Source organism: Colius striatus, chromosome 9 (assembly GCF_028858725.1).
Source record: "Colius striatus isolate bColStr4 chromosome 9, bColStr4.1.hap1, whole genome shotgun sequence".
NCBI lineage: Eukaryota > Metazoa > Chordata > Aves > Coliiformes > Coliidae > Colius > Colius striatus.
Window position 1 is genome coordinate 34,490,124 of NC_084767.1, and position 20,678 is coordinate 34,510,801.

At 42.1% G+C, this 20,678-nt stretch overlaps 1 protein-coding gene across 1 annotated transcript in view; it reads left to right on the top strand.

Annotated features, from left to right (window-relative positions):
* CDK15 (cyclin dependent kinase 15) overlaps positions 1-20,380 on the top strand; it is a 39,024-nt gene extending 18,644 nt beyond the window's left edge. Inside the window, 4 exon segments of the mRNA XM_062002623.1 lie at positions 4,592-4,655; positions 11,682-11,730; positions 14,323-14,462; positions 19,722-20,380. Of these exon segments, the coding sequence (XP_061858607.1) occupies positions 4,592-4,655; positions 11,682-11,730; positions 14,323-14,462; positions 19,722-19,831 (363 nt within the window). The 3' untranslated portion in view covers positions 19,832-20,380.
* Positions 20,381-20,678: the final 298 nt, after the last annotated feature.

Genomic DNA, 20,678 nt, shown 5'->3' on the forward strand with positions numbered 1-20,678 from the left:
ACTTAACTTTGAAGTCCTAAGCATAGATCCCATGAATAGTAGAAATAATTTGGTCCAATCTGCCAAGTTCATAGCAGACTTTGTAAACTATTTTATTCTTGGTAGCTTTCTTACTGACACGGGAGTAAATCAAATTACTTTCCTTTGATGTTTGTCATCTCATCAAAAATTTAAAGCCAATTAAAGTGACATGAAATTGAAGGAGGCATAAAAAAGTGTGCAAGTACTGAAAATTCCATTCCTTCTTGTTAAATCCTTTTACTTCCTGTAGGATGCAGCCTGCCATATTCTTACAAAGGAACTCTAACACTGCTCTTAAACTACCTTGAAAATGGCAAGACCCTGAGGTTTTTCTGAGCTCCTTCTTCATTTTAACTTGGAACATTTTGTTTATGGTGCAGCCCTAGAGACTGCTTTGGCATAATGGAACATGTGAAATTATTTTATAAAGGCAGTAGTAAGAGAAGAAGCATTCAGGAGCCTCTTAAGCCATTTTTCTGCTGAGGAAACTGAAACACAAAGCCACATCCTTAGTGTGACTTTGGTAGAACTGAAGCAGCCACCAGCACTAACGGATTCTATATGTTCCGGATGGCTTGTCACTGACCCTGTTACTGACTTGATGGGAAGGTCAAACTATAGATTCCTATTGGATTTTCCTGTAGATTATTGCCCTTTCACCTCTCCTCCCATGGATTTACTCTTCTGCCTTGAGTGTTTCCCAGTTGTGGAGTTTGGGGTTTCAAAGGAGAAAGTGCAGAAAAATGAAATTTGGAAAGTAGTGAGAAAGGACTTTATAGCCTCAAGTCTGTGTAAAGCAGATATTTCCTTCTTGTTCTCTTCATCCAGAAACACTCATGCCTAATAGGGTTTTTCTCTCTACTTTTAGCTAGAATGTGATTAAAAAGTCAGACAAGTGTGTCCAGTTCTTAGACTTGAGTCCAGTCCATCTAAGTAAATGCTGAATTTCTCTTTCATAGAGAGTGAGGGAAAAAAATAATAATAAAAAAGGATTGTTGAGAAAAGAAAAAAAAAATCCATACTTGGCCAATTAACAGGGTTCAAAGCCAGGGCAGGGTACGCTTTCCCAGAGTGTGAATGAAGGGTATCCTTCCACTTACAGCTCTGAAATTTCGGGATACATTCCCTGTGGTTTTGCAGTTGGAGGGTTATAGCTCTATCATCATTTCTCTGGTACTATAAGTAATACCATGATTAATAGGATTTGTGCTACAGAAGGTAAAAAAAAATATTTAAAAATCATGAGGAAGTTTTAAGAACCATGAAATAATTAGTGCCTTTCACAGAAGGTTTTGTGTTATTATACAGTCTGGAATGAGGCTCTGTATTAGGCCGAGATTTCAAAGCTCCTTAGAGGCTTTCGAAGCCTAACTTGAGATATTTTGCTGAGCGTAAGGTTCAGAAAGGGGATTCCTACTGTTTTCTAATAGTAGATCCTTTCATGTACTGATAATAGAGGCACCCTGCACTGATTTAGAGACTGTCTGCATTTGTGTGCCTGAGTCTGTATTGCCCAGCATGCTTATCTCCACATAGGACTGTTGGTCCAAACACCATATAGATACATGGCTCGAAAATCCCCATTCTGTGAAATGTATTTATCCTATTGAATCATCAGGACTGATTGATTGTAATTTCACCATCATTTCTTCTAGAGGCAAATGCCACCTGGAGCAGTGTCCATCCTCCCTCTCTATTCCTGCCTGCTTGCTCCTGCTCTTGTGTCACCTCTCACATGTGGGGCTTATAACTTATTTTTTCCCCTGGATTACTCTAAATGAGAACAGTTTATTTACTCAGTTCATCATCTGTCTGCACAAACAGTAGCACTAATGATCAGTAGTACTCATGAAGCAATGACACAGAAGTAGGACCAAATGAGAAGGGGACAAAGAGGAAAGAGTTACTAGCCAGCAGTGCTAGTTATGGAATTATGGCCTGAGTGAATGCAAACTGCAGTATCTCTAGTTCTCTCATGGCATGCAGAGTAAGCAAACCTGACAAACTTAAGATCCATCATTCACATTTCAAGAGGTATAGATTTTGCATTCAAGAACTCCATCTTATTGATTAATAAATTGATTAATAAAAAGGACTTCATGTGGGCTGAATTAGGCTGCAGCATGCCATCAGCATCCTTCCATGGCTAGGCTGAACATGTGACAAAGTGCCAAATGAATGACCACAAAGCTTCTCTAAGTAAACCACAAAATACAACCTCCCAACAAAACAAAGTCAGCTAGGTTCATCACAGTAGGAGCAAGCACTTAGAGGGCAGAGAGAAAAGACAACGATTTATACCAACTTAAAGTGTTTGCTGAAATACAGGCATTATAAATACATTTCTGTCTGAAACTACAGTGCTTCCAAAGACCTTTCATTGTAGTAAAAAGTGTGTGCTTGGAGAGGCACATCAGAGTAGCGAAGTACGAAGAAGCTGTCTGATGGCATGGACCAGAAAGTTAACAGCTAAGTTTAGAGTGGATACACAACAGATAAAACAAGCCTCAGAGTATATTTAATTTCAGTGAAATGAATATATCTCATCTGATTTGATAAGGAATGTCATTAAAGGTTCAGGAGGAAAAGAAGGTGGATGGATGGAAGGAAGGAAGGATCACCTTGGAAATTCAAGAACAGATCTAAATCCATGGGTTAGAATATAATCTTTTGTATAGAAAAGACTCAGACAATAGAAATCCATATTCATATATTATTCAGCCATTGGTGCTCTGAATGTGTTCAGACCTCAACTCAGCAAAATTTAAGCATTTACAAAGTACAAGCATACACAAAACTCTATTTTCTAAGATTCTGGAGAGGATAATTTTATCACATACTGAACTTCCTCAGCTCCCTCTGATGCCTTTAGGACTGATGCCTAAATGGCTCACAAGAAGCCTTGAAGAATGAGGACCCAGAGAAATGCAGGGATGGCACTTCAGAACACACACCCGGATTTGCAATGCAGAATATTTCAGAGGGTTTGCTATGGTTTCCTGGGTAGCAAAAGAGAGCAACTTCTGGATTTAGCTCCAGATTCCAGCTCCCTCTTTCCTGTGCACAGAGTTTGCTTTGCACAGATCCGCTCTACTTACATGATATGCACACCAGTCAAGAATACATCCTCATCCAGAGCTGTCAAATTACCCTCAGTCACCTTCCTACATCCTTACGTGGCTGAATACTGCAAGGCATCTTCTCTTTGGAGAACTTTCATGTTTCCAAGACTGATTTTACAAGTGAGCAGAGACAAGAGTCCTACACCTTGGTCTTTGCTGTGGCAGGCTCAGTCCAGAAGCATTTTTGAAACGTGGGCCATAGCAAGCCACATTATCTTGTTTCCCCCTACAGATTACCATGCTAATATGTGCCAGCTGTGAGACGCAATCCCTGCTTGTGGCTGTCTCCTCCAGGTAGCTGTAATTGTGCTCATAGCTTTTGTTTCTGAACTGTGACTGAGAAAAACAATCAGCTACCAGATGCACAGCAACTGCAATAACCAGGCTTTATATTTATTCCTTCTTTAATGTATTTTTTTAACTGATGCTTGTTTTCTTGTAATCTTATCACAAGTTTCTTTGAGGCTGAGTTCCCAGTTTTCATTTTAAGGAAAAATAATTGTCTCTTCTATGCAAAGTGAAACTAATACAAGATAAATCTAATGTTTGACAGAGAAAGTGAATAAAAAATGTTGGTATTTTTTGTGTTAAAATTTCACTGTTTTTTAAGGAACTCTGATAATATTGGGGGTGATAAGCTTTAAGTGTTTGGAGTTAGCAGTACTGATTTATAATACTATATCACATGCTGTGAACACTTCTTAAATATGGGACTTTACTTCTTCAGCACAACTCATCCATATCAATAGGCACAAGGCACATGTGGTAAGTTATAATAACGCTAAACATTTGCAACTTCAACCAGCACAGAAATTCAGATATGTTTGATCTCACACATTTCAGCAACTAAAATGAGATTGGAGGAGACTTTTCCTGGCCCGGACTTTGCTCAGTGAGGATCTACTGAAACAATTCACAACAAAGGCCAAAGACACTGCTGAAGCTTTGGACTCTTTAAGATGAGACACTGGACTGCTTTCTAGCAGCTGCCTGTAGACCTGTCTGCCAGCTTTTCTTTCTCACCTCAGAATGGCAAGGATCACAGGACACAGCCTGTGCTGCTGCTGAGTGTACCAGCTGCTGCCAGCTCAAGTGGGCAGGATAAATCCTCATTGGGGTTCTGATGCAGGAGAACATCTTCAGCTGGGAAAGGGGATCAATAGTGTGACCCATAGGCTGGCAAACACATGCAGGAGTGGCACCTGGCAGTGAAGCTGCATATGTTTTCAATGGTGTTCCCAGCAGGAACAACATTCAGTCTCAGCAGGACTCTTTCTGCTGTAAAATCAAATGTCCTTTATGCACAGTGGTAGATCCAGCACTAGCCAGAATGGTGTGAATCTGTGCTAGCTTACAGTAAAGGCCAGTTTCTCCCCATTAAGACTGGTTCCTCCAGCCCCACAGACAGAGATTATTGCTCTACTCACTCTTTTGCTTCTTTTGCACAGGTATTGGGAGTGCCAACTGAAGACACCTGGCCAGGACTTTCCAAGCTCCCCAACTACAACCCAGGTAAGATTTAACTCACAAGAATGCCAATTTTTTCTCTAAGCCACAAGCCACTCAGTTTTTGAGTTGGTAATTCTCATGAAAAGCTTGTGCTTCAATGTTACTAAACCCTTTGAGCTACTTAACAGTAGTGTAGTAGGACCTACAATGCCACTCGGATTGTCCTAGTATACAAGCAAAGGTACACATATGACAAAGTGAGCAAGTGCCTCACTGAGCACTAAATATGTGTCCAGCTGATGGAAGATTTTGTTGCTGCAAGTGCTGCCAATGTAGTTAGTCTCCACTCTTCACTGCAAAGGACTGATATTTCCTGGTTTAGACTGGAAAAGCTGAGAAGTACCTGGAGACATAGTTTATCTGAACTCTCCTTATTTTTACAGAGATTGGTTTGGAGGCCCTTAAAACTCAGTTTTAAAGGTCACTGTCCCTAATTTTGATGTGGGCAAGGTGAGAAATCTGTGTGATTTATAAAGCTGGCTTCTTTTATTTCCACATGAGCTGGTAGAGAAGTCTGTGTCCTGGACTTCAAAGGGCCAGTTGTCTCTTATTTTGATGTGGGCAGGTTGAGAAGCATGCTTTGAAAAGCTAGCTCAGTCACTCTCCCTCTCTCTCTCCCTCTCTCTCTCCCTTTCTCTCTCTTTTTGTTTAATGTTTTCTCTTGGGAAAATATATTCAAGTGTCAGTGAGAGGGAAATGATGAGCACTGATACTCAGCTGCTCAGTGGGATCATTCTGTAAGAGAAATATAAAAGTGAAATATTAAAAACCCTAGAATGTGAAATCCACTCATCTACAATCTAGCCATTTTCTCACTTGTACCCTATGAGTGGTGGGGGGAGCCTGTCTCTCTGGAAGGGGGAAAAAAATAGCAGGGGAGAGAGGAGGAGGGAAAAGACGTGCTTTGAGCAAGAGGTTTATAGGTTTAGTAGAGCATAGTAACATCTTTTCAAAGAAGTGGGTGTTGCTCTGTGACCCAGTCCAAGATGCCCCTCCTTTGATTCTGGTGCATGAACACTAAACAGCTCCCATTTTCACATGGTAGCCAAGATTGGCTGAACAATAACCTGGTCTCACAGTCGAAAGGACTGGAATCCTTCACACAATTAGCTGAGACACATTAATCAAACCAGCGTGAAATGGGAATGTGTCACTGTCCACAGCAAGTTTAATTTGGATAGGGAGCAAGCACAGAGCAGATAGCTGGAAGAAGCACTTTCTTCTCCAGGTTGTTGAGGGCTTGGCTGGGTAGTCTACAAGGTGGGAAGGGTAGTCTGGGAGGAAAAAATTGCTTGTGTACGGGGCAAACTGATCACACAGAACTTTTTATTGCCAGTCTTCTGTTCATACAAGGCCAAAACCTCTCAGTCATGATGATTAAGCATCCAAGTGCTGTATAGAGGGACACTCTAAAAGTGCAAGCATTAAGGCTACACTAGCAAAGAAACTAGCACAGACAACAGAGAATGTGTGACTGCCCAGAACTGCCCTAAGTGGTGACTCCCACTTAGCTGTTTTATCTGATTAGCAGTGCTGTCCTCTGCTGCTGGGGAGGGTGCCAGTGGCGGTGCTGAGAGGAAGAGGACAGACACCTAGGCAGCATGGAAATGGCTCCAGTGTAGACAAGTCTAGTCATCTTAAGTGGTTTTCAAGTCTCAGTTGTTTTCTGGCTTGATGGAAAGTTTCCCTAATGGACTCCACCAAATTGATCTGTGCTGTGCTGTGGTACTGTGATACCGATGCCTTTTATGGCTAGAACAGAAATACAAGAGTCAGAGGAAACCTTTGTAGGGGAGAATCCCACGATGCTAGCAAACATGTGGGAGAGGGGTGCTCTGCCACTGTTTAGAGCAATAGCATCCCTTTGCCCTCCTCAGAGCCTGCCTATGGGTCTCCGACCTCCTTCAGTGACATACTGGAACCAAACACATGGCTCACATCTGGATCATACAAACCAGTCTGGATAGAAGAAGGTTAGTCATATAAGACTGGACAATTTGCCCTAGTCATCAACTAACCCAAGTCAATTTTTGATGAGGCTGCTGATAAGAAGGCAAATTAGTCGCTTTGTATAAAGCTATTTGCCATTCACATGTTCCTCCCCTCTCCTCTCTGAAGCACAAGTGCTGTTTTTCCCCCAGGACACCCTCAGCCCAAGTGGAAGCTGTGGAGTCTGCCTGAGAACACCTTCTCTTTTGAGGTTGTTTCCAGCCCATTTGTGAATCTGAGTGCCTAGAATAGTTCAGATAAGTAAACAAACTTTGGAGGCTTCCCCAAATCTGATGCCTTGAATGATTTTAGCTAGTCCTGTTGATGTTCACAGTGAGCACAGGCAGCAAACAAACAAACAGGTTCTTGCCCAAGGCAAGGAATGAAACAGGCAAAACAAAGCACTGAGGTGTGATCCTATTTTCATTGAAGTTGATGGCAAACCTCCCACTGGATTCAGCAGTGTAGACTCAGCCCCAGACTGAGGTAGTTACTGGAAGGGTTGCTGGGCCAGGTGCGTTACTGGGAATCTTTGAAATGAAAGCTGGAAACCTTTAGATTTTTTTCCTGTCACTACTGTGGGCTTAAGCACATCCTGGTACAGAGTCTGTGGTGGAGAAACAGCGTGAGCTGTTGGGTCTGTGAACCAGGCATATACAGCTGAAGGAGGAGCAGCTCCTCTGTCCCCTCTATGGGCAACCAGCAAGGGATGAAATGTGTGTTTGATCACTTGATATCTCTGTGCCTTCTTGCAAAATGAAGTTCAGAAATGGGCCTCATGCCTATTGCCTACAGTTTGCTAAAATCTCAACCTATGCCTGACCTAAGGAGAAGTGGAAGGATGGATAAGCAAGTCTTCTATGTCCAGCCCTACAGTTCGTGATCTTGACCCCTCTCTGCAGGAGAGAAACTTGGGATAGAGAATCACAGGGAGCCATGAGGCCTGAAAGCATGGTTTTACCCCAGCTCTGGACTGAGAATCAGTTCCTGCAGGACATGAAGTGTTGGGAGAGCTCCTTCCCCAGGTCTCAGCACACTCACTGGCCCTCTCCCTGGCTTCCCAGGCTTAGGGGCCCTGCCCATAGCGACAAGGCTTTGCCCTGTGTTTGTTCATTTGTTCTGTTCTCCTCATTTTGCTTCCCCTGAAAGAGGCAGTTGTAGCTCTGTTAACACTATTTTTGAAAGCTCTCATGCTGTGTGAGCTCAAATCCTTGCATTAATCTACTGCTGTGTTCATTTCACTGCACTGAAAAGCAGGGAGTTTAAATCCCCTCTAAACACCATTGGTGACACCAGAAGGCCAGTGTTTTGATCCAGCCCCATTAATAGTTACAAGTTTGAATCTAGACAGCAGGGGTCAAGGGCAGGAAAGGATTAGGAATCACAGCCCATGACATTAAGCTAGTGCTTTTGCCAAACTGGGAATACTGGAATGCCCAATGCACTGAGTTGGGTTTTTTTGGGGTTTTTTTTCTTGTTCTGATCTTTGGATTCCAAAGAGTGAGGAACAGTGCATATTTGTTTATAACATGGTGAACTCACTCTGAGAGAGCTTTACCCCTTGATTTATTGCACAGGCTGACTGATGAAGTTTCTCATGCCAGGCAGTATCATCCCACTCAGCAGCCACAGATTTTACACTGGGATTTCCTAGTTGCAGCAATGACTTTTAAATTAAGCTTAATTTTCCACATATCTGCAGGCTTTGCTACGCTGAATGAGATTTAGCAGCTTTCCAGAGTCAACTTCAGTTCCTGAGTAGTTTAGTATCTGTTGCGTTTCCAAAAGGTCACCAGCAGATGGAGGCAACAAGCAGGGGGCTCAAACGCAAACTTCAAGCGGCATTTTTGAGAATGCAGATGAAGTCTGCACACCGAGTGCTTTTTAAATTTTTCCTTCCTTTTTCAAAATCTTACTTTTTATGCTGACGCTTCATTTAACATACAAGATCGTTGGAAGCTCAATTCTAAAACGATGACACTTTTATTGTCATAATAAACTCCATGTAACTTTGATCCCAAAGGAAAGAGCAGCACTGTAACTGATGTGCAATATATGCTGGCCAGGCTGTAGCGAAACTTCCTATCAGTCTGGCACTGAGCACAGACTGCACTTTTCAGCCTGCCATACAGACAGAGCTCTGCTTCTGTCCTGCAGCCACGGAAATTTCACTAATGAGAGAAATTTCCCCTATGAGCCTTCAACCTCAGCACCTTCATCCAGCAGTGCTTGGCATCCTCTTTTTCTCTCTTCATCAATTAGGAAAGTTTAACTTTTGTCCTCTGGCTTGCTTGCCTCATTATCAGTTCATTAGCCACTTCCACCTGGGTTTTCATTTAGGAAGGTATTTCCTCATTAGCACACACTGCCTTGCATACAGATAGAAAATAACAAACCCTTAAAAAAGCCACTCAGTCCTACACAATCCTGTCATTTTATGTCTATATCATCATTGTAGGATGATTAAATCAGTAGTTCATCCACTTTTTTGAATGATATCTAAATATTATTTATCTTCTATGTTTAAAGAGTAACTGTTTATATTGTTTTACAATTTTAGATTGGTCTTAATCTTACAGTAGGGAAAATATTTACTGCTCTGTTCTTACCCTGCTTGACACAATGGGGCCTCGGCATTCTCTAAGGGTTTGTCTATATGGGCTTAGTCAGGAGATTAATCTGAACTGATTTAAAGTGAATTAGTTAACCGCATTAATTCCTTGAGCAGAGACATGCTGTTTTCTTATCCATACCTTCCATTTATAATCAAAGTTCTGTATACTCAAAGTGGAAAGTTTGGCAGTCCTCACTCAAGCAGAATTCTCCACTGAGAGATGTGTTTGGACAGGGATAGCAGTAGTTGGCTCACTGGCTCTTACACTACCCCTTGTAGATAATCATTAATCTCCATGTTATATAAATGACAAATTTCAGTCAAGAGGCTTGTTCAAGACAGTATAGACTATAATTCAGGTGTTCTTCCCAGTTTCTGGTAACTGATATTTCTATATGTAAGTTAAAGAAATTCCTGTTTCCTCTTTGTAATGTCAATCCTGAAAATATACTCCACAAAAACAAAGTATCATTTCACTTAGATATCATCGAAATATTTTGCCCTGCTGTAATCAACTGAACGTGCATTTTTTTTTTACTTTTATGTTAAACTTGTTAGAGAATATTAATGTAAAAAGATTTCAGTAAAGTACAATACTTAAGTCATCTTGTCATTTTTATTAAATATTAGAGGAAATAGATATATTATCATGGAATGTTTCCATCTCACAATTTTTTTTTTTTTTCTGGCAGAAAGTTATAACATCTGAAAGTTTTTGGCCAGCTCTGTAAAGAGGCAAAAATTTCTACCTCATACAAAACAATCTTAAGCCTTTCCAAACCATTTTTTAAAATTGTTTTTCTTCTCTTCTGCCTGGAACCTTTACATTTCTACTCAATATGGACAATTTATTTCTACACTTTTATTACGGTTGAGGAGACAAAATGAAGGGAAGAGGATCCATAGAAAATGCTATTAGTGACTGAAGAGAAATGTTCTGCTAGAGTTAACCTTGTTGACTGATTTAGAGAAGGGGCTAGTCAAGATACTAATATATAACTTCTATATATTGGTGATAATTCCAGTGCTCTGGCAGCTAAACAGTCATGAATGCCAGGTTATACAGCCATTTACTGCTTTAGCAATTAACTTAGTGTTTGGGTGTAAGAGAACACTTCAATTGTGATTTGTTACTTACCCTGTGATCAACAGGTTTAACAACCTGCTTGCCCAGCTTAATGGTGAAAAATGGCTGCTGGAAAGGTTACGTGCTGAAAGTTCAGGCAGTTGTACTTTTTCAAATTGTCTGTGCATCAAATCAGACACTGAGTGACTGAGCCCCTGGGCCTGGCATGCTGGAAATGGCCATGCAGGTGAAGATAGAGGGGACTTCAGCTTTGTCCACAGCCAGCAGCTTCTGTCCCTGAATAGTGTGATTGATGTTGCTGGGGAGGAAGGAAAGGCAGATGCTCTCAGACGGTGCAGCATAATCCCCAGATGAGCTCTAAGTCTACTGGCAACACACCAGTGGAGCTTGCCTCGTGGTAGTCTTGCTGATGTGGTGAATAGCTTGTCTAGGCTGGGCAGGAAGAGATGTCTAAATTGCCCTTCCTGCCTCTTTCTCATGGCTAGAGTATTATTCATCTCTTCTGTTAGAAATGGTGCTCAGGAAAATATAGCTGGGAAGACATTTTAGCTTTTCTGATGCAAGAAACTATCTCTAAGGGGAAATCTTCCAGGCTTAAGCCATAAAATCTTCCATATCTAAGCCTGGGAAAAATCCCACTTTGTAAGAAAACATTTGAGGAATGTATTCCTCTACATTTTCCACAATGTTTAGAAATGTGTCCTTGAAAAATAGGAACAACAACACAGCCTTCCCAAAACTGCAAACTCTGCAAAGTTCCAATCTGGTAGAGATATTTGAATCAGTAAGTACAAAGCCCACACGAAAATGGTTAACTTGATAAACAACAGACTTAGAGAGTGATTGAGAGCAGGAGCAGTGGGCAAGAAGAGGGTGCAACCCAAGCACCTTTGCTGCATACAATTTTTCTGCAAAATCCATGCAGAAAAGCCCCTGTGCCCACAGGGCAATACGTGAAGCTCAGTAGACCCTAGGTAAGCTGAAACAGTTGCTGGGCATTCAGGTCTGCAAACCTCTTTCCATATCCTTCATGTGAAGGCTTTAGGGACTGATACTGCTTTTATTGAAGTCAAAGCTGAGACTCACATTGTAACAGAGGGAGGCCCAAGGTCTGTATTCACAGATGTATGAAAAGAAAGGGTTACAGAACTGGAAGTGCCTTATTAACATCAATGCTGATACTCAAGTCCTATAGGAATAATGTATATTTATAAATACTAAGATGACAGATTCTATAGGGCTCGTTGAAATTCTGAGCACACATTTTTTGTAAGGGCTCAAAGAATCGGTTTTGGCTTGATTTTCATTTAATCCTCTGATTGCATATTACACTTTCTAGAACTGGTTGCTTCCAGGAGACCTCAGAGACTTTGAGTCATATGTGACAGGTAAGCTACCTATAACAGCAATGTCAAAATTGCCCCTGGGTTTATTTGTTTCTTTATGCAATCATTTAACTTGAAATGAGCTCTTTTGGCAATATCAGGAAGAGCAGGGTGGCTGTATAGCAACAAATAGATCTAACATCAGTTAAGCAACTGATTTTGAGAGATCACAGAAGAGGCAGGAGTATAAGTGGATTTACTATTCTGAGAGGGGTAGTGATTATTCTCAGATAAGCAGTGATTCAATGATATTATGGGCAGATTTCTGTGGTGCACAGTTAGGTTCAGAAAGTCATGCTTTCTCAGGCCCTCTTGCCCAGACTGAACAGACGTTACACTGTCCCAGTTTTCATTTCTGGAAATGGACTGGAAGAACATTGCTCAACAGTGGTAAGGAAGATGTGCTAGGACAGCATTTTCATGAGACAATGAAATAATCTTGTCATTAGTTAAGAGGGGAAAAAGCACATTCTTCAACGGCCAAAAGCTGGAAGTCCAAGGCCATAGTTATGTACCTTGGCTTGACTTGGCACATCAATACTGCCCAATCACTTCCCAGTGTCCTAACAGAATGGAGCATTTTCCAAGCATATATGTACATATCCACCCCCCAACTCTCCAAACATAATGTATATGTGTGTCAGTGAAAGAAATTAATAATCAGGCAAAGTGTCTTAACCTAGCTCAGAGAGCCATTAAAATCTAATCTCCAACCCCCACCCCCAGTACTGAGTGACCAAGTGTGCTTGGTCACTGTGCTTGGCATGCTGAAAATGGCCATGCAGCTCAAGGCAGAGGGAACTTATCTTTTCCCACAGCCAGCAGCTTCTGTCCCTGAATTATGTGATTTTGAGGCACACAGCAGGCTTTATAGATATGTAGGAAAGACTAGACAGTATTTGTCCTCAGGATTGCATTCATGCACAGGTCAAGAAATTCTCTGAGGAAATAACCACACTTTTCATTGCTGCTGTTTATTATCTTTACAGTACATTGCTTGAGATCCAGCCCTGCTCAGAGTGAAGTGTATCACCCTTCAGAACTGGGTTTCCTAGACATACATTGTGCTGAAACACAATGCTTAGCATGCCCCAAACTCTAGTAAGACAGATCCTGGAACAGAACAAACCCTCTCTCAGACTGAACAAAGAAATAACTATAATACTTGCAATTCTGCTGTATTTTTGCCTTATATATCCCTTGACAGACCCTATACTGACAGGCTGGTCCAACACCTCTGCAGCAGAGCTCTGGGCTGAAATGGGCCAGCTCCAGCTCTGTGTTACAGAGACCTTGTGCTGATGTGGCTGAATGGTTGCCTTGGCATGCTCAGTTCTTGGGAAGGAAAGAGCTGCTTCATACAGACTGCTCAGCCATGGCCAATTTAGAAATCAAAGGGGACCTCTGTGCAGAGCTTGGTCAACAGCAGGAAGCTTGAGCCCTGGTGGGAAGCAGTGAAACATGTTGCTTCCCAACGTGGGAGCCTGCAGCAGCAGGAACTGAGAGAGTAGAGGGTTTCCAGTAAGACCCTGCCATAGCAGTGGCAGCCTGTGGTGCAGCTCTAGCAAGCAGCCTCAGGCTGGATGCTTTGGCTCTCTGTCCCATCCCTGCTCCCCAAAGCATCAGGGGCTCAAACTATTTTGCTGGAGGTGATAATTCAGCAGTTATCTACCACAGTGAGACCAGATACCTTTTATAAATCTGTTTCTCAGGATCTCTCTCTGTCTCCCTCTCCGTTTTTTCCTTTTTTCTTTTTTTACTTTTGATCTCCTCAAACAAAAATATCAGCATGTCAAACATTCTGTGTAGGGATGGGGAGTGCAGGGGCAGGGGGATTCCCATGCCTGATGTCACTTGGAGGGGAATCACCAGCAGAGGCCAAGGGAGGAAGCACAACAGGCCATGCTCTGATGGGCCTCCTGATGATGAAACATGATCAGAACAAATAAACAAAGTAAAAGCTGTAAAACTGAATTACTATTTTTATTAGTTTCCTTGTTGGTTTGTTTTCTTTTTTCCACTTCCTTGTCCCCAGCTGTGTGATCCTCTAGAAAGCAGCCACTTGGCATTGTTGTTTGCAGGGCAGGGAGCGTGTGTATATTACAGTTACTTTAAGCATGCATCCTGAGAAATAGATTCATCTCCATGAATCCCTAACACATTTTCCAACCAACTGCACTCCTGGTACTAGCTCGGGAAACAGGGAAATGCTATTTTCTTTAACCTTTTAGTTTTGATCTCTGGTCTGCTTAGTAGGACAGGCAGGTTATTTTGCGCACTTGCATTGTCACTGTAAATGGGTAACGTCAATCTCTGACAGTCTAGTTATGACATATAGAACATAGTCTCCCCACCAGCATTTTCCCTTTTACTTACAACCTTTAATTTACAGTAGTGTTTTTGTTTGTTTGTTTGGTGTTTTTTTTTTTAAAATTCCTCTGAAAACAGGAGTTTGAACTAAAATCCCAGGTGCATATACGGCAACATAATCAAACACTGTCTCTGCCTCAGCCTCTGAGAAGGGCTGGGTCAAGTTCTGGTTCCAGCTTTCTGGCTTGTGCTCATCTCTTATACTATTTTTTCCTGTTTTCCTAGGCTGAGCAGGGTGCCAGCAGCGGAGGATTTGGCCTCCAGGATGTTTACAGCCTTCCCTCGAGGCCAGATCTCTGCACAAGATGCACTACTTCATGGCTTCTTCAGCCCTCTACCTCCTCAGCTCTATCAGGTTCCTGGTGGTAAGTTAACTCTTGATTTCATCTCATCAAAAAGGAGCTACTTTACGTGCTATTTGAGTTTCTTCCGTACTTTGAAAGTCTATGACATTCACTCAAATGTCTCTCTTTTCTGCCTGCCCTCCTGCAGTAGGCAGCAAAGTTTACATCCCATTGCAAACTTGGCAGCTTGTTTTTCTGTTTTCTGCTGCTTGACCACAATGTTAACATTAAAAGGGGACCTGAATGGGCTGCTGTGATAGTACATTTACAAAGCAGAGGTGTATAACCTTTGATGGGTTGTTTCTCCATGATTCTGTAACACTAGGTGACCAGAATTTTCCCTCCTTTAAGTCACATGCTGGACCCTCCTGGTGTCCTGAATTCACAGCTGCCCAGCATGATGTACTAGCCCCAATTCCCTTGGACTGCTCCTCCTGCTCCTGTTTGATGTTCAGAGACAAACAGCTGGTCCTTGTACCCCATTGCACCAGTTCTCCCTCAGTTTTATCTGCTTTATTTTCTTCTTCCCTTGTTGCTTTCTCTTAAACATCCAGCTGCATACACACAGATCTGCCTCTCCTTCCTTGAGCTGACAATAAAAACAAGGTCTCTCAAGCTACAATTTCTGTTCCTCACTAGGAAAAACTCTCCTATAGGGAAATAGGCCAGAGAGCCCTCACGTTTCTCATTGCCTTCTGGGCACCCACTACACTAGTTAGTTTGGTAGGCTTTTTAAGATATGGGCAATTAAAAAGAAGCTGTCTTGGACTGTGTTGTCAAGCTATTTGAAAACCTAATTTCTGGCTCCTGCAACACATCCCAAGTGAAGGTGCAGCCAGCTAGCATTTCTCCTAAACTGCTGCCCTTCAGAAGGTTCTCTGTGTGTGTATGTGCATGAGTGAGAGACATCTGCATTCCTTTTCTCTTCACCCAGCCACAGAGCACAAATCTACTTTGACACTTTTAGAAAAATGAAAAGATGGAATCTCACAGGAGCCTGCCTGTGCCGGGAGGGGGAGGAGGGGAGCACACACAGCGGGAGGGAAGTTGACTTTTCTTTATACATATAGGGTTTTTTCCATGCAGAGTTTAAATTATGCCTGATAAAAGGAGTTTCGTGGATGTTTCAGTTCTTTCAAACCCTCCTGGCTTCCTCCCAATTAAATGAGGTTTGTCAAAGCCACAGGGCTCTGCTGCTGCTGGAGAGGCGGACAAGCACTTCCCGCAGTGACATCTCCAATCCCCAGGGGAGAAGATGAAAGTGTCAGTGCCAAAAGAGAAAGAGAGAGTGTGGAAAAAAACAGGTACAGAGATACACAGTGTGAGAGAAAGAGAGAGAGTGAGAAGAAATAGAAGGAATAAGAAAACAGATTGGCATAATGTGTCAGTCTCTCTGACATGCTGCCAGAGAGGGTAGAGATTCATCTCACCTGGGTTTATGCACTAACCCATGTTTATTATCCCCCATATTGCAGTGAGAAGTACCTTGTGGACAGAAAACTGCATGGTGTTATCATAGCAACCAATGTGCTGGGAACAGAATCAAAGTGCACAGGGCTGAAACAAGTACAGTATGATCATGCAACACCATATTCATGAGTGACTCATTAAGCCTGTGAAAATTAGGCAATTCTGAATAATTCCCCATGTAGCCATCCCTATTGCCATAATTCTCTAAGACGTCTCTTCTCTTGTGTCACTTTGACATTGCACCATTTTTTAATCTAACTGTATAATTTTAAAATTCTCATTGCTCTGATAACACAGCGCAGATTTTAAATATATTCTGTTGCCACTTTGTTCTGGAGGATGCTGGCTATTAGTCCCCATCCTCTGAAGGAGAAAGTTAAAGAAGGGCAAAGAATGAACTGAAGATGAAAGGAGAAAGAAGGAGGGAGATGATCCCAAGATGTGTGAGAGAGTAAGAGGAAAATAACATTTGAAAAATAAGAGGTCCCTGTAAAAAATTATTTCCTGTTTTTATGAAATAATTGGATCCATAACTGTCCTTTTTATAACTTGCTATGACAAGATGGAAGCTAGAGGATGTTTTTCAAAGGTCAGTTCCTGGGAAAAAAATATAATTGGAGTAATCAATGTTTCAAAGACAAGTACCCCTCTAAATAGCACGTTTCTGAGAGGCTGGCTGCTGTCTGTGAGAAGGTGTAGAAGAAGCATGGAGCAATTTGCTTCCTAGCGGTCAGCTCCTACAAAGGGGAACAAGTTTCTGTAGCTTATGCTCATCTGTATGCAAAGTGCTAGAAAAAAGAATAGCTCACACTGTAAGACAGGAAGACTCTGTTCCCTGAGTGGAGGTGGTTGACAGATGGGCCGCTCTCAGAGCTGCATGCTCCTCTCCCTTTTCCTCTAGAAGGAGCTGCTAAGGCCTAGATTCAAACCCCACTATTCATCCTTGTGGCATTAATCCTACACGTGCCACCAGCACCTCTGGATATAGCAACAGAAGAGACAAGCAAGGGATTCTCCATCTTCCTTCCACTGTGGCTAGCAGCCTAAGGAGTGGTAGTGAGGACCTTTTGTAAAACTGGAGCATTTGTTATCCCTTTTCTGGCCTAAGCCAATCCTGAGACAATTATCTTTGTGTAGTGCAGCTCTGCACTACAGCAGCTCCAATAAAACTTCAGTCTAACCCTTTGCCACCTCCTAAAGCAGAATCTTTTCTGTCCAATTAATCACTCCTGGAAGAAAGTTGAGATCCTTGAATCAAGAAAGCATGAGCTGTGCTCTCAACTCAGTGTCAGTCCTGAAGTGCAAAGGGCTTTCTGGGAAGCTATCTTGCTCTGCTGTCAGGTCAGACACAGTAACAATTGCACCTTGTTATACTTAGTTATAGATTTGGTTTATTTTCCCTGTCTTTTGCCTTCATATGTTTTAGAGCAGACTTGCAAGCAGGGAAGGTGAGCAGTGATATTTGAGGTTAGCACCAGTATGCTCCCAAGAAAACATACTGCAAGAACTCTAGCCAAACAACCCAGGCACAAAGGGCAGGGAGGCCTGAGCTACCACCTCAGATCCTATCCCCACTAGATCAGCATAAGCCTTTCTCACAGTTCAGGAAACATTTGACGCTGGGTATCCCATTGGCATAGCAGTTATTCATCAAGTCCAATTTGTGCTCTGTGAAGAGCATTGTGTTGTATGGATGTGATCCTGGCTTTGACTAGGAGGGACTCGCTCCTTTTGGGTACAGTTGGTCTCTGACCGTTACCTCACCCCTGGCAGCCCAAAACCAGTGTTCCATGTGGTGACAGCACTGTGCTTTTTCTCCTCAAACAGCCCACTATGCAGGTTTTCAGAGACAAGGAGGAGGAGGGAGGCTTGATGTTGACAAAGCACTGTCATTTTAATGCCTATTGCATCTAAACCAATACAAAGCAAGTGTAGGCAATGAGGAGGTTAATGCTCCAAGGCACTGCATACCAAAAGTCCTGTTACTCATGGCATTAACCAACATCAGTAGATGTTATCACTGGGCACATATAAGGAGGACATGGCTTTCATGGACATCTTGTTTGGGTGGGCTGGTTTGCCTAGGTTCTTCTACATAGCTAAAAACTTTATATAGTCAGTTAGATTTTTTTACCTTTGTGCTTTGTCACCTCTGTATGCAGCAAATGGACATCCTTCACTGTAAATCAGATACAGACACCTAGGAAGTAAAGTTCCCACCTGGTGTATGATCTGGTTTATAATGTGTCCCAGTAAGGAAATAAACCAAAGTTGGCATTGACCAACAAGTAAGCTGTCACTCCTGAACCAGAAGCAGTCTGTGAGGTTATAAAGCAAGTCTTCACTTAATTCAGGAAAAACACCCCTCACTTCACCTGGCCTGATCTCTACAGTGGTGGAAAGTCTGCTTGTGTGAATACTGACAGGACACTGAGGTTTTGTATTCTGCCATTAAGTCACCACCCTAGGAATGAGCCGTAGCAGCACCACAGTAGATGTGTGCCAAAGGCACAGGCCTCTAGAGATGTTGCCCTGCTTAATCTCTTCCCCAGGCACTGACCTGGAGCAGACATCGTGCTGGCAGGTACTGGGCCCTGGTTAGGAGCACAGGGTGAAGGGGAAGACAAGAAAAGAGGGAAGGTTTCATTTGCTCACTCCCCAGCTCATGCTCCTGCAAAAGCACAACTGACATAAAGTTGGGCCCACATGACTTGTAAAAACAAAGTCCTACAGACATGGATCAAATGCTCTGACTGCCATTGATCTCAGGCCAGAGAATCTCTATAAAGGTCTTATTGTTCAGGAAGAAGAACTGCTCTTAAGGGGGAGTGCTATTAATACCCTTCAAGGAGGCAGACACTATTTCATCAGAGGTTAGCAGATTTTTTCTGTATTTTGTCTAATTGCAAGTTGTATCTGAGGTTTCTTTAACTTCCATTTTCCCTTTAACACTCTTAAACACAAATTCAAGAAGATTGTCTTGTTTGCTGTGAGAGACATCTGGATTTGAACTCCCATGTAGTTGTTCCCACCCTCAGGTGCACTTCTGCCTTCACCCAGTTATCCACAGAAAAGAATAAATGGCGATGTAGTGATCAGATTTCTAAGGCATAAAGTTAAAGCTAAGTCTGATATTGTGACAGCAAGCAACCGTGAGCCTAGGAACTCAATTAGCCTGAAAGACAACTATCTCATTATCTTTCCTAAAATGATATAAATACATAAGAATATAAAAATTTAAAATAAACTCTCTCTCTATTGACTTTCTAGATGACTGAATTTCACTGCTCTATTTCTTTAAACTCTCACTTTAGTATTTATTTATTCTAAGTGTGAAGCAGCTACGATAATTAGACTGTCAGATTTGGTAAGTTAATGAGGAGTCACTGGAGTGGAAGGTTTTGCATTTGTGAGATTGTTGAGGGAGAGAAGCTCCGTGCTTTCACTCTATTTATTTTTTATTTTTCTTTTTTTTTTCCACCCTCTGCTGTGTGGGAAGGAGAGAGCTTGGCAGTGTGTAGAACCATTTGAATCCTTTTGATTAGTGGGTTGCGTTCCTACCACTGCTCTACCAAATAGTATTTTGCTGGTTGTTCCAAGCAAAAGAAAAGAAACAGTAGATGAGTTTTCTAGAGAAGAGTGCCTAGATTAAAGAGATAAATTTCAAAAAAATCAGATGGAATGGAGCTGTGAGAAGTAGGAATCCAAATTAGTTTATATTGTGGCTGTCACAGGAGAGCATTAGGAAAGTAGCATAGTGAAGGAAAAGGACTATTTTGCAGCTTTCTCTTTAACCTGTTTTTTCCACAGGACAGTCAGTGCTCACAGTTCCAGGAGTGAGACTGCAACCTGAAATCTGTGACCTGTTTGCCTCTTACCAAAAAGGCCATCTCTCTGGATGTTCAAGCAAGTTTTGGTAGAAAGCAGGGATGATGATTGACTAATTCTGGTGGGTAAGTGTGCAGTTACCACTGTTAAAGCTGCCACCTTCATCCTTAGCACATTAATTCCTTTGCGTATTGAAGGTGGGAAAGCAGAACTGATACCCAGGGTTGGATGATGACCACATCCCAGGCTGAGGAGGACAAAGTGGGAATTCTCACATTCAGAGGCAAGAGCTCAGCAAGGCAACAGCCTCCAATGCACAATGCTCAGTGGTATCATGGAAGATTTGAGTTTGTTTTGTCATAGTCCCAAGTCTCATACCAGTGCACTTTCTTCTGATGCCTCCGCAGTCAAAACATTGCTTCATTTCCTTGTTGCTTAAACTGATCAAATTACTTTGTTCACCTTTGTCTATTGAGTTTGCATTTTATAGCTTGCTTGTTTTGATTTCACTCATCATGGGATCTGACCAGAGCCAGGCAAAATCTCCTTAGCTCATAACATACTTGGGTTTAAACAAAGAATATTTTAACACAACACACCTCAAAATGATGCTTCAGCATCAATGTTTTTCTTCTCTTTTCTGTCACAGAAGACCAAATGATCAATTAAAAATCACTGTTATTGAAAGAGATTACTGGAAAATACCCTTGTGTTATATACTGTCTCTTTGTTTACTTTGTGCATTTGTTAACACCATGTGTCCAGTTAGTGTCATCACCTGGGTCTGTGCTTACTGGGCAGACCTGTAAACTGACCTTGAGGCCAAATTAGTTCAACTGTCTTATCATCTACCAAACTAAGAGGCAACCTACCTGTGATAGCAGGGCAAGCCTCAGCTACTCATCTGTGCTTTCAAATGCATGTAGATGGCATGTACCT